The 12,575-nt window shown below is 45.4% G+C and overlaps 1 protein-coding gene across 1 annotated transcript in view; it reads right to left on the bottom strand.

The window, feature by feature from the left end:
* Nucleotides 1–5,599: 5,599 nt before the first annotated feature.
* Nucleotides 5,600–12,575, bottom strand: part of TRIM44 (tripartite motif containing 44) — a 110,247-nt gene continuing 103,271 nt past the window's right edge. Inside the window, exon 5 of the mRNA XM_049648188.1 lies at nucleotides 5,600–10,217. Within this exon, the coding sequence (XP_049504145.1) occupies nucleotides 10,190–10,217 (28 nt within the window). The 3' untranslated portion in view covers nucleotides 5,600–10,189. The remainder of the gene's footprint in view (nucleotides 10,218–12,575) is intronic.

The following is a 12,575-nucleotide window of genomic DNA, read 5'->3' on the forward strand; positions in this document are numbered from 1 at the left end:
GATGGAGAGACCGGAAGGAAAGGAGGCGGAGGCACAGAGGAAAGAGGGTGAGAGGATAAAAGGCCAGGGGAAGCCTGAACTCTGGATCACTTCTGACAGCCTTGTGAACCAGGCCAGGTCTCTTATTTGCTGCGCAAGTTTGCCACTTGACAATGTGCCAGGCCTTAAGGAATGCAGCAGTGTGCATGTCCTCCTGAGACTGTTCCAATGATTATGAGGAAGTAAGTCATCGTGAAATTGTCTTTTCTGGGGGCAGTGACTAAGCTCATAGCACAGTATAAAAGGAAGCTTATGGCTTGGCTATCAAGAGGGGCATAAACACTCCGGATAGATTTTCTCACCATCTCAGAAATGGCAAAAGACAGATACTTCTAGAAATCCTGGCTTCTTTGCACCACTAAGCCATAGGCAACACTGGACTCCAGGTGATCTAATTCTTCCTCCACATGTCTTGTTTTCATGCCAGAGGTGGGGAAGGGGGCTTAGCAGGCAACCCAGTTTTGAGTAAATTAATAGGCAAGTATAGTTTGGTCATAGTGTCCATAAGGTCTGATCTCAGAAAGAATGCCCTTGTTTGATCAGATAGGCCAGTGTTTTCTAGGGAAAATAGATCAGAACCCACCTGTTAGCAAGTGGGAAATTGGTTTAAGAGCTGAGAAAATACCCATCTTTATTCTCACTAGTGGTTTCTTTATCATCACCTCCACCTATAACCACTCCACTGATATCACCACCACAGCCACCACTGCAGAGCCCAAGAACAGTCTTGCTCCTCTATCATGGTTCTTTCCATTTGGAATAGGCCGAATTTGGTACCAGGATACAGCCATCCAGCCTGGTCCGAAAGGTCCTGGAAGGCCAAATGCGTGGAGAGAAACCAAACACAGAAAAATTATTTCCTAACCAACACCTGCAATCTCTATTCTAATAAAAATGGTGAGGCAGCAAACTGACATCTTGAAGCTGGAGAACCACACTCGGCCTCAATGTCGTCAAGAGCCAAGCAAAATATTTAAGCTCTCCTGAACCCAGTCTCCCGGCCTGGGACATGTAAATGTTTAACTACACTCTGGCTTGGGGGGAGAAAACAAGCAGAGGCAAACACATTCTGGGATGGCAGAGCTTCAACAGACCACTCATCTCACCCTGAGGTGTGAAGGGATACTGCCTGCCTCCCCAAGCTGAGCAGTGCCCAGAATTTATGAACTTCTTCAGAGTATAACATGAATCTGGGGTCCAAGCCAGGCATTATAACATCGAGAAAAGGTGAACAATTTTCCTCCCTGCTGCTCTTCCTATTGCTGATTGTACTATTCAGATGCGAATTATGATTTAATCCCTTCTGTGCTGAGGGTGTTGCAAAATGTTGGCTGCAATGTAGTCATAAATATTTAAGTAAAAGGAAGAGAAAGAGGAAAGAAGGAAGAAGGAAGGAAGGAGGAAGAAAGGAAGGATAGAAGAAAGGAAGGAAGAAGGAAGCAAGGAAGGAAGGAAGGAAGGAGAAGAAGAAGAAGGAAGGAAGGAAGAAGTTAGGAAGGAAGGAAAAAAGGAAGGAAGGAATGAACGAATGAATGAAGAAGGAAGGAAGGAAGAAGTTAGGAAGGAAGGAAAAAAAGAAAGAAGGAACAAATGAATGAATGAAGGAAAGATGGAAGGAAGGAAGGAAGGAGGGAAGGAAGGAAGGAAGGAAGGAAGGAAGGAAGGAAGAAGGAAGGATGGAAGAAAGGAAGGAAGGAGGAAGGATGGAAGAAAGAAAGGAAGAAGGAAGGAAGGAAGAAAAAAAAGGAGCAAATGACAAAACTCATCATTGCCACCAGCAACAGATGGATAGGCATGGAAAAATCCTTGCCTGTATACCAAATGGAATGCAGTTGACTTAGATCATTTCTATATATAATCAGCATGGCATGGGCTTTTACAATTATGTGGTGTTGACAGCAGTGCATCATGGGAGAAAAGATGGTTCAAGTCGCACGCTTCTGGATTTCTTTATCTTAGGGTCATCAGAACGGGGCTAGGTTGCCACAAAGTGCTCAGTGATCCATGGGAAATGAATCATGTCTTCATTCCAGGGCTTAATATATGCATTACACCACTATTAGAAGCAAGCAACTCTGTGGTTGATGGCTCCAAGGAGGATTAAGGTCAAAAGTGGCCCTGGAGACCAAATTCCCTAGAGAGGGCTTGCCACACAACTCCGTGTGTCCTTTCTTCTGAGTTTTCTTCTCTTAGCAACAACTACCCAACACCAGCTTCCCAGGCTGGTACCATGTCTACGTAAGGTTTATTCTTCTTGCAGCGAAGAACTGGAGAAATACAAGGGAGAATGTGTTACTACAGGTTAAATCGTGTTACATCCAACTTGTGGTGAGGGTCCAGTTTCTTTTTATTATACTCCAATTTGATTGTAATGACTATTGCTTGAAATAAATGGGCAATTGACAGGGCCTTAGAGATAACAGGGATGCTTAAGTGATTTTTATAGTAGCAGTATTTGTTGTAACAGAATTTGACCTGTATTCTGGTTATTAGTTTTATTCATCACATTGGAAGCCTGGCACTTCCATTGTTCATGCCATTATATGCAAAGCGCTGTAGCATGAAAGTCACTTGCAAAGTTATGGCAAAAACTCTCTAAACACTAGAGGCTCAAGGAACAATAAAACCTCAGGTAGGGGGGGATGTTTTGTTTAGCTAAATGCTCAGAGGTTTATTGCTAAAACCCCTAAAGGTGTTTGTTTTATTTTGTTTTGTACCATTTATGATATGAACACCTCTAAAATGTTTGATATGCAAATTCTTGCCTTCTTTCTGGGCACGATTTCATTTCTCTAGGTGTGATGCTCAGGGTCATCGTTTTGAATATGATTATATTGTCCTATAATACAGCAATCCCCTTCAGGAATTGAGATGTGTGTGGAGCTGTTCTGAGCACTAAATAGCACAGTTTGAGTTCTTCCGTAGACTTACATGTTTTTGTGTTTTCTATTGCTTTTTCCTTCTTGACCTAAGTTTCCTCTAGGAGTCTGTTTCTCACCCTTCTATTTAATCTGTGGTAGGCTTGAAAACCAGATGTCAAACATTTAGAACTACGTGTGATGTAGGAATAGTTTCTGAGAAGAGGCTTGATGGGTGGATGTATGGCCTTTCTCTTACGTATTTGCTTTGTAGCATTTATTTCAACCGGTCAGAGGCCTAGCTTGTCACTTCCTCATGCTCAGTCACTTGTGAGTGGGTCCAGCAGAGGTTCCAGATTTTTCCAGTTCTGTCTCAATTACTCACGGTCAGAGCACTTGTTTGGATTTCATCTTCCAGAAATGAGGATAAGTGAAACCGACAGATGGCTGAGCTGTAGGTAAATGAGTAGCCACTGAGTCCCCAAACTGGTGTGAAGTTTGTGGGCCATTTTCGTAAGGCAAATGGCCTGCTGTGTGCTGTGGCCACGATGGCGACACTCAGTAAATGGACTGTAAAATAGACAAGCTCTTTTTGCAGTCCTCTCCAAGAACATGAAGGTGGCCCGACATCAATCTGTTGGAGACATCTTCAAGATGTTTAATTAAATTACAGACTCAGTGTCACAGCTGGCTGACTTTTGGGATTCTAAGACTATGATAGAAGAAGGCACGGCTTTGCCTCTTCTGATGATTTCACGATTTATGGCCTTGGAATAAAGGAGACTAAGAAAATCTAATAGCTCCCTCCCTCCCAAAGTGCAGTTTCAGGTTAAAAGAGGTTTCCACTGTCATCCTTAGCCCTCCTTCCCTTATGTACCCTGTGCATCTGTAGACTGTACAGAGCAAGACCTAAAAAAAAAGGTCCAAGTCTGCTGCCCCACGGCCTTACTGTATGTGTGGTGGTCGGGGTGTTATTCACCAACACAAGGCAGACTCTGTGCCACTGAGAGCGAAAGATTAAGACAAGGGGTTGTGAACCCTTTTAGAGCTAGATTTAAATCCTGGCTTCTCGTTTATTAGGATGTGACCTTGGGCAGAGCATCTAAGTCTCTAAATCTGATTCTTGTGCAAGAAAATAGGAGATGATAATGTCAGTGCTCTGAGAATTAAATAAGATAATGTGTAAAGCAACGAGGCCAGTGCCTGGCCCAGAGAAAGAGCTCATTAAATGGCAGCTAGTATTATTAACACAAGGATTTAAAACTGGAGATTGCAGTTTTTAACAAGTACGGATACTCGGCACAGCCAGTTACTGACTTTAAGTGGTCTTTTCGGTTTTTTGTTTTTTCTGTGATATTTTCTTCCAAGATTGGCAGCCTGGCTTTCTCCCGGGCCAGGAGATGTCCCAGACAAGCTGCAATTTCACCCTTTTATGAGTGTAAAGGAAATGGGGCCACCTGGAAGTTGGACCAAGCAAAGATCGATGAAACGAAGTAGAGTTGTAGCTTTCCGAGGGAAAGACAATAAAATGAGAAAGGGCTGGGGCAACGGGATGTGGTGTTGAGATACTGGCACCAGGCAGTAGGGAAGGAAACCTCCAAACACGTTGTGGTTTGTTAAAACATGAGACTCTTGAGTGCTACGGGGCTTGGCAACCCCGTCTCACCAGGCAGAAATGGCCTCAGCACCCGGAGAGGGGAAGGAGGAGACGCTTACAGGAGACAGAGAGTCTGCTGTCCTGGCTCTGTCGGTGTGGCTCGCCGGGCGACCTTGAGTGACCGACTCACCTCCCTATCTTGGACAATTTCTCCGAAGTTCACACAGTCCCCCAGCTAACTAACGAGGTCTGATGGAGACAAATTTGTTCAAAGGAAATTCAGAGTAGGGTTCATAAATCGCAGCTCCTCCAGACACGCCTGGTGGTGGGTTTTGGGAGGGGTTTTTATACAGTGAATTGTAATGCCTTTAGGCAGGACTTGCGCTTTTGGTTCACAGAGTGTCTACTCTCCTGGGTTCTCACATTTTGCCTCCGTGCATATGACTTTTGGTTTCACTGCAGCCCCACAGGTGGAAGTTGGGGGGCACCTAGATGGCTCAGTCAGTTAAGCGTCCGACTCTTGATCTCAGTTCAGGCCTTGATCTCAGGGTCATGAGTTCAAGCCTGTGTTGGGCTTCATGCTGGGCGTGAAGCCTACTTAAATATATATACATATATATAAATATATATACATATATATATCTCTCTCTCACATGTATAGCTCCAAGGTTCCACAAAGATGTTTTTGCTGGCCGGTATACCTGTAATTTTCTCTACAAAGATTTTTTATTTCTAGAAAATATAAAAATTAAAATCTGATGTGCCCCCTGGTTAATCCAAATTGTAAAGCTTTAATATTACTTGAAAACATCATTCAGGATCAAGTATTCTTTGGGTTATAATCTAACTCTGCTCAGAAAATTTAACCTAGGCATGGATTGTTTTACTTTGAGGAGAAAACATATCTGTAAATAAAGACTTTAAGTGTATCCGCTTGCCCCTTCCCAGAGATCTCCAAAACCACTCTGGAGAAGTCAGGAGTAAATGAGCGTCCGTATCTAATAACCACACATCACCGTCTCCAACATCCCCACAGTTAAGGATGGAGATCATCATGAATATTTACACCTAGCAGGCTCCTTTGTGCACAACTCTCAGAGACGAATGGTATTTCCAGTAATAGTTTATTGATTTCCAAATGCACAGGGGCGCTGAGTCCAAACATCCTGGGATAGCGGTAAATCTCTCTTACAAAATAATTTACAGTATGAAAATGATATACTGAAACATTAACTCAAATGTGTAATTCCCTTGGAAGAGTGAGTGTTCCCTTGTTTAACGTGAAGGGTGGAAGGAGAAGGTAAGGAGGGAATGTGACTGTGCACAGGAAAACAGGCAGAGGACAACGGATTCGTTGCTTGTCCCCACCCATGCAGTATGGCCTGTCACTGTACAAAGACTGGTCAGGTTTGATTCCTGTTAATATAAGTCCACTGTCCCCTCAAGGTCCTATCAACCCCAGCATGGGCTCTGTGGCATGTTTTGCACCTTTATACCCACAAGTGTCTCAATTTGTTTTCATTTTCCTGCCCCGGCACTCCTTGTGCTGCTTCTGGTGTGTTTTCAGTTCCAAATGCTACTCTTCCACCAGGCAGGCCCCCTGAGCCTGAGTCTGGGAATGGGCTGGGTCGGGGCTTCAGAGCACTGCTGGGTGTAGGCCATATTAATGAGATCTCAAGTCTCTTCTCTCTCTCTTAAGTCTGGGCTGTGTCATCCCTAAAGAGATTTGTGTTTTCAACGAAAGTCCAGATGGGCTAGGCACACAGCAAACATGCAACCAATTTTCTGATTACGAAGCATGTACTAAACAGCCATTATGTGCGTATGAAACTTCAGGTGTTGGCAAGAGAACACTTTCTGGGTGGGGGGAGGGGAGGACTTCCTATACCCTGCCACCAGCACAAGTCACAAACTCTGTAGCTGTGCCCTCAGTCCAGACTGGAGTGGGCAGACTCCTGGGTCCTCAAAATGGCTGGGTTATCGTTGCCCATATCGTTAGACATCTCGGAGCAGGGCTGGAGCCCACCTTGGCCCTGTGCTTTAGGAGCCGACAACCTCTGCCAAGGAGCTGTTCTTCTCGTGAACACCTTGTAAGCAAGATCCTGAGCTCCGACTATGTGGTGACACTTGTGATCGGGGCTGGCAGAAGCCTCCGCGGTGGTGCTGTGGTACACAAGATCAGGAGGGGGCCGCCCCGGTCTCCCCTGAGTTCCCCCACTATGTGTGTGTGAGGGTCTATGCATGTACCCTTGTCATTTACATAAACATATGTACTCAGTGTGTGTGTGTGTGTGTGTGTGTGTGTGTGTGTGTACACATGTCCATAGCAGGTATCAGCAGGAAAGTCTAGATTCACCGAACTTTGAGTTAACACATCGTCAAAGAGCACAGGACAGGCTGGGCTAAAATAGGAAGACTGCCTTCTCTGAGGCAGTGCAGCAGCAGACATTTTCAAATAAACTTAGCAGAACCCTCTTCACTTGGACCATTTCTAAGAACTTCTATACTCTTGAAGGCCTAGAAAAACTCTCATTTCTGGGGGATGGCGCCAAAAAGGAAAGGCTCCCCCAACTCCTGGGGGCAGGCTCAAGTTAGCAATGTGGACTTCACGTATCTGCTACAGTGGCAGAATGAGGCTACCTCGATGCCATTTCTGAGCCCAAAGGATAGCCGTGAAATGTAATTTTGGAAAAGAATCCATAAAGTGGGATGGTCGGATTGCAGTGGGGGGGTTCTGAGGCCTCCTCCTCCCTCTGTATCGTCGATGTGCCACCGACCACCACAAAGTGAGGGAGAGCTGGGCTCAAAATCTGGCTCTAATACTTCTAACTGTGTAACTCAGGGCAACGGGGTCTTCCACTCCACATCCGTTTTATCAGCTGAGAAACTGGGGCCTAGGGCAGGGCCTGGCTCACAGCTGGTCCTCAATATAGGTCACTTCCCCCCCACAGCTGAGACTCTAAGGACTTCTTAGAATCGGCCTGGATTCAATGATATCAAATCAAAGGACAAACCCACTCTCAGCCTCCAGAGAACCAAAATTTGGAAAGCAGCCAGGGATCGCTGTGGGGACCCAATTCGTTCTGGACACACTCGTGACCTGCCTCCCTCGGTGACTTCTCCCCGGGGATTTCTGCAACACCCACCCCTCCCCCCATAGCCTGCAGTCGGTCAGCACACACTTTCGAGCACTCTGTTACTGACCTGGCAGTAAGGCCTCATCCTGCTGGGGCTTGAGTCTGAGCAGCGTGCTCTGGCTCCAGGGGGGGGGCTGGTGCCACTGCAGGAAGCATCCTCGTTCTTACATTGATAAATGCTGCTGGCAGGAACTCAGGAGCCTGGGCAGAAGCTGTTGCACCATGTTTAATGCTTCCCTGGTTAAAGTTTTATCAGGTGCTGAAGACAGCAGGAGCCCATCGAGCAAATCTGAAATCCTAACTAAAAGCAAAAGTGCTTTCCTTGAGGATTACAGAGATATGATAACATATGGAGATAGGCTGGCATGTATTTTTATACTTCTGTTCGTATCTACCGCATACATGCTCGAGTTCCCCAGAAACTGACTTTAAGTAATAACATATAATCAGGTATGGAGGAGCCAATGGTCTGTCCATTGCTAAGATAAGGCTACTACTTGGGAGATTCAACAATAATTATTGGGGAAAGACAAACACAAGCATCCAAATCCTCAAGTGTTCTTAATCTGTTGGTTTTTAAACTCTTGTAAGAGTGGCCCCTGGTCCTTTTTGGGGAGTTCTGTTGGGTGAGGCTGGGGGTCGTCATTAGTGGTATGCCAAATTCTCCAGTCTTTGCAGGCAGGTAGGGAAAGCACCAAAACTGTCTTAGCCATTTGTTGACCACCAGTTTGAGAGAAAAAAAAAAAAATATATATATATATATTATTTTTTTTTAACTGCCCAAAGGACTCCTGGTCCCAACATCCTAACATATGTAGTGAGTCAGGGTAATCCTAACCCAGAAGCAGATATGCCCAGTAGCTTCCTGGCCTCAAAGAAATAGTTTCATAGCAAACACAGGATTGGACAATGACATAAATAGGCTTCCTACAGTAAGTATTGCTTCGGCCTCAAACCCCCCCCCCCCCCCCACACACACCAGCTGGCCCTAAAGCTCTGTGATAGGTACACAGGTCACAGGCAGGCAGGAGGAGAGGGATTTCTCCAGGGCAGATGCCTTCAGCTCTGCTGCGGAGGCAACTAGAAGTCGAGGCCCTGAGTCAGCTGCGTGGATACGGTTCCGATTGTACTTCTCGGGAGTGGACACCAAAATACTGCTAAAGGCAGAGGACAGGGAACACATACATCCCACTCGCAAATAAGAATTCCCTGGGAAGTGTCCCATTTTACCTTAACTGCGTGTACGCACATTCTATTTCATAATTAACTGTTTTATCTAAAAGTAAGGGCATCCCCTAACTCCAAAGCATAAACTGATGTCTGAGAAAATGCAGGTTCTTTAGCTTGCGGGTTTGCACTCCCTAGAAATCATGGCTTACTTGGGAATAGAAAACCTGATGGTAAGGAAATGTGACTCGGGAGTGGGGAAGGGCTGGAAGGGCAACCACGGTGTGCCTCTGCTCATGGTACTCGAGAGGGGAGAGCCTGGCTGCAGGAGAGGGTCCGAAGGCCGGTGGGTGGGATGCCATGGGAAGAGGGGTTCCAGCTGGAGTGAAAGGTGGGTGCACCTGCTGGGAGACGGGGCTTGACTCAGCACACCAGAGCGATAAGAACTCTCCCTACACTGCATTTAAGCCAAATGAGGCCACGGGGGTTGGGGCGAGGGCACCAAAAACCTACACTGAAAAATTCCCACTTTGCAATATACATTGCAGACTTCATGTTGTGACAAGACCCAGAAAACTGGCAGAATTCACCCAAATAACTCAGGCTCCATCAGATCCTTTAGTGACTATTTTGGAAACTCAGGCAATTTGAGTTCAGAAATACTGATTTCAACTTTTAATCAGATCTCTTTGGTCCTTTTTTTTTTTTTTTTAAAGTCATTTCCTTTCCACCTCTTCAATCATTTTTTTCATTTCCACAGCACTGAATTATGGATCTGAAGTGCTGGATAACCTCATATACTAAAAATATCTCTGTATTTCAAACTTTTAACTCTTTCTCCAACCCCATCTTCAGGCCACCCATCTCACTTCATGGAACCACATTTTCACAACTGTATAATGGGACTTTCAGAAACTATCTACAGAGCCCTGCTTTGCCCCTCCCCCATTATTTCATGCTTCAGTATAAATAAAGTGGGGTTTTATTCGCAGGTAGGGAAAAAGTTCTGACTGCCCTTCAAGATTATTCCAGATCCTTCCAGATGAAGCGATGCTGTCTGGGTATATGATATTCCAAGGGCTGGCTTTCCTGAGTAAGTTCAAAGCAGCCATTGAGGGACTACCTGAAGGACGCTTCTTAATTAACTGCTCCTGGTTGATCACAGGGGCACTTTTCCTTGACCTACCATGACAAGAGAATGACAAGCACAGTCAGTGACAATAAAGTTGGTCATCCCTTGGACAGATGTGTGCCTGCTGTGGACCTGGGGATGGATCCGGTGGAAGGACGTTTGTTGCTGGGCAGCTTTCACAGAAATCAGAAGCCGTTACATACACGCCGTCACATACACACAGGGAGAGGGAGGAGTTTCCACTGGGGACAGCAAGCCTTCATGTGTCCTCGTCTTCACTGGCACCGCTGCAGAGGAAAGGAGAACCAGGTGAGTTACGACCTCACAAGAAGGGGGGTAGCCTAGTCTACTGGCTGGGGGCACAGGCCCTGTTCTCAGACCCACCTGGACCCCAGTCCTCAGCTACCACCGATGGGCCGTTGGCCATGGGCAAGTTAGTTAGCTTCTCTAAGTTCTGATTTCTTTGACTACAGGGATAACTTTGATGATAAACCCTGCTTTACTGGGTTATTGGAGAATTAAATAAATAAGATAATATATGTAAAGTACACAATGCCTGTACACAGTAAGTGAATAGCTATAAAGGTGCAGGTGAAGGTCGTAATATTTTTTAAGCTTACTTGACAAAAAGCTAGTAAAAATCAGCAGTTTGACTTCCCCTAAGCCTTAAATCCTCTATTGTTAGGAGAGAAAAACAAAGAGAAGCTCTGTCTCTGCACTGGCCAACAGCACGTCTCATTTGGAATCAAGCCAACGTGTCAAGTCGCGCCCCAGGACAGTCACAGGGCTCAAATGTCACCTCTTCAGGGAAGGTACTCCCTCTATCGAAGTCGGATCCCCTGGTCATCCCCCCATTTTATTTCTTTAATTGCCCTTATCACATCCTATGAATTGTCTGCTATTTACTCTCCACTCTACCTCTGACTGGAGCCTACAAGAGTAGCCACACTGTTTCTTTTATTAGCACGATCTAATATTTTATTAGCAGTATCTAGCGTTGGTATTGTGCTAGGCACAGAGAAGTGCTCAAGAAATAGTTGTTGTCAAAAAGGGAGTGAGAAGTAAAAACAACAGGAAGGGAGGAAAGGAGGGAGCTGAAAGGAATACTTATTACTGCCCTGACCAGGTGGTCCTAAATGTCAGTGATATTTCAGGCACCAAAAAAGTGAGCTGTGAGTCCCAGAGGCATGGCTAGGACCTCGGGCGCCTGAGGTTAGAGCCTCCCTGGCTCGGTCCCAGAAGGGAACACTGTTGATATAGGGACTGGGTAAGAAAAGGGCAGGGACAGAAGTGAGCCCACTACAAAGGGCATAAGGAGCAAACTTGCCTGGTTTCTCCTCCTCTGCTTCTAGAGGCCACTGTCCTTAAAATCAGACAAGTCAACTTGATCATGTGCCTACTGTGTGCCAGGGACCCTGAGCTAAGCGCTGCTCATGATGATCCCAGAACATAGGGACGGATGGCGTTATCCCCACTTTGCAGATGAAGAAAGTGAAGCTGAGAGGTGGAAAATCCTCAGTCACCAGTGAGGTCTGTGTCCTTAAAACTTAATGATTAGTATGGGCTGGATGAAATCTGAAGTAGTGAAGTGGGGGGTGGGGGGTGCTTACAAGGGCAGAAAAAAATCTTCCTCTGGTAGAGATAGGAGCTGGAGAAAAGGGAAGGTCTGGGGTGCATCCACTCCCAGCTATGACCTAGAAATGTTTTATCTCGTGACAGATTATCTACGTCCATATAAAATCTGTGCTTTCTTGCATCCATTTGGGAGAGAGGAAAATATCCCAGGCAACAGACTTGTAGTGCTTCCGCTAAGAGCAAAAACATTTCGAGACACAGAGCCTGAAATTAATGTAAGTGTACTCTAGGAGCCAAAAACTCAGCAACCTGCACTATCCAAAACTCTGCCTTATTTCTCCCCTTTTCCTGCCTGTGGTCCAATCACAGGATGAAGGGTGCACGCTAGGAAGGGCTGGACAGTGGACTGTCATTCAGGAGTAGTGTTTGGTGGCATCTGTCCCAAAGGGAACAAAGGGTCTTTTACGAAAGTGTCTCACCAGAAATGAGGCACGGCTGGAACCGGCGCCATAGTCTCCCCTTTGGTACTATATCCAAAGCAAGCTCTTATTGTTCTCTTGTCAACTTTCCTTCAAATATGAGAGGTCTAGCAGGGTGACTGTGCCCTTTCCTTAAGCTGCATTTCACTCTTTAGCATTCTTAACTTGAGATGCATAGTTTAAAGGGTTCATGAACCTACTTAAATTGTACATCAAATTTTGTCTGTGTGTTCCTTTGTTTCAGAAAGGCCGTAATTTTCATCATATTCACAAAAAGGTCAACAACCCTTCCTCCCAAACTGAGTATAATAAAATTAAAAATAAATTGAGTGCTTTTCTAGTTGCTAGGTTCTTTATTCTAAGACTTGCAGGGTTGGCTTGGGGAAAGGATCAGAAGCCCTGACTGACAGAATCTTTTCTCATGACCCTAAAAGAGATCTATTCTGGAGTCTGAAAGATATAGTTCATCTCCTAGTTTAGAAGCATGAGATCTTAGATTCTGGCATATCACTGATTCTTTCATTTGCTAAATACTTATTGACTGTCTACTATGTGTTAGGCATGATGCTAGGCACAACAATGAATGATGGA

This window comes from Panthera uncia, chromosome D1, assembly GCF_023721935.1.
Source record: "Panthera uncia isolate 11264 chromosome D1, Puncia_PCG_1.0, whole genome shotgun sequence".
In the NCBI taxonomy this organism is placed as follows: Eukaryota; Metazoa; Chordata; class Mammalia; order Carnivora; family Felidae; genus Panthera; species Panthera uncia.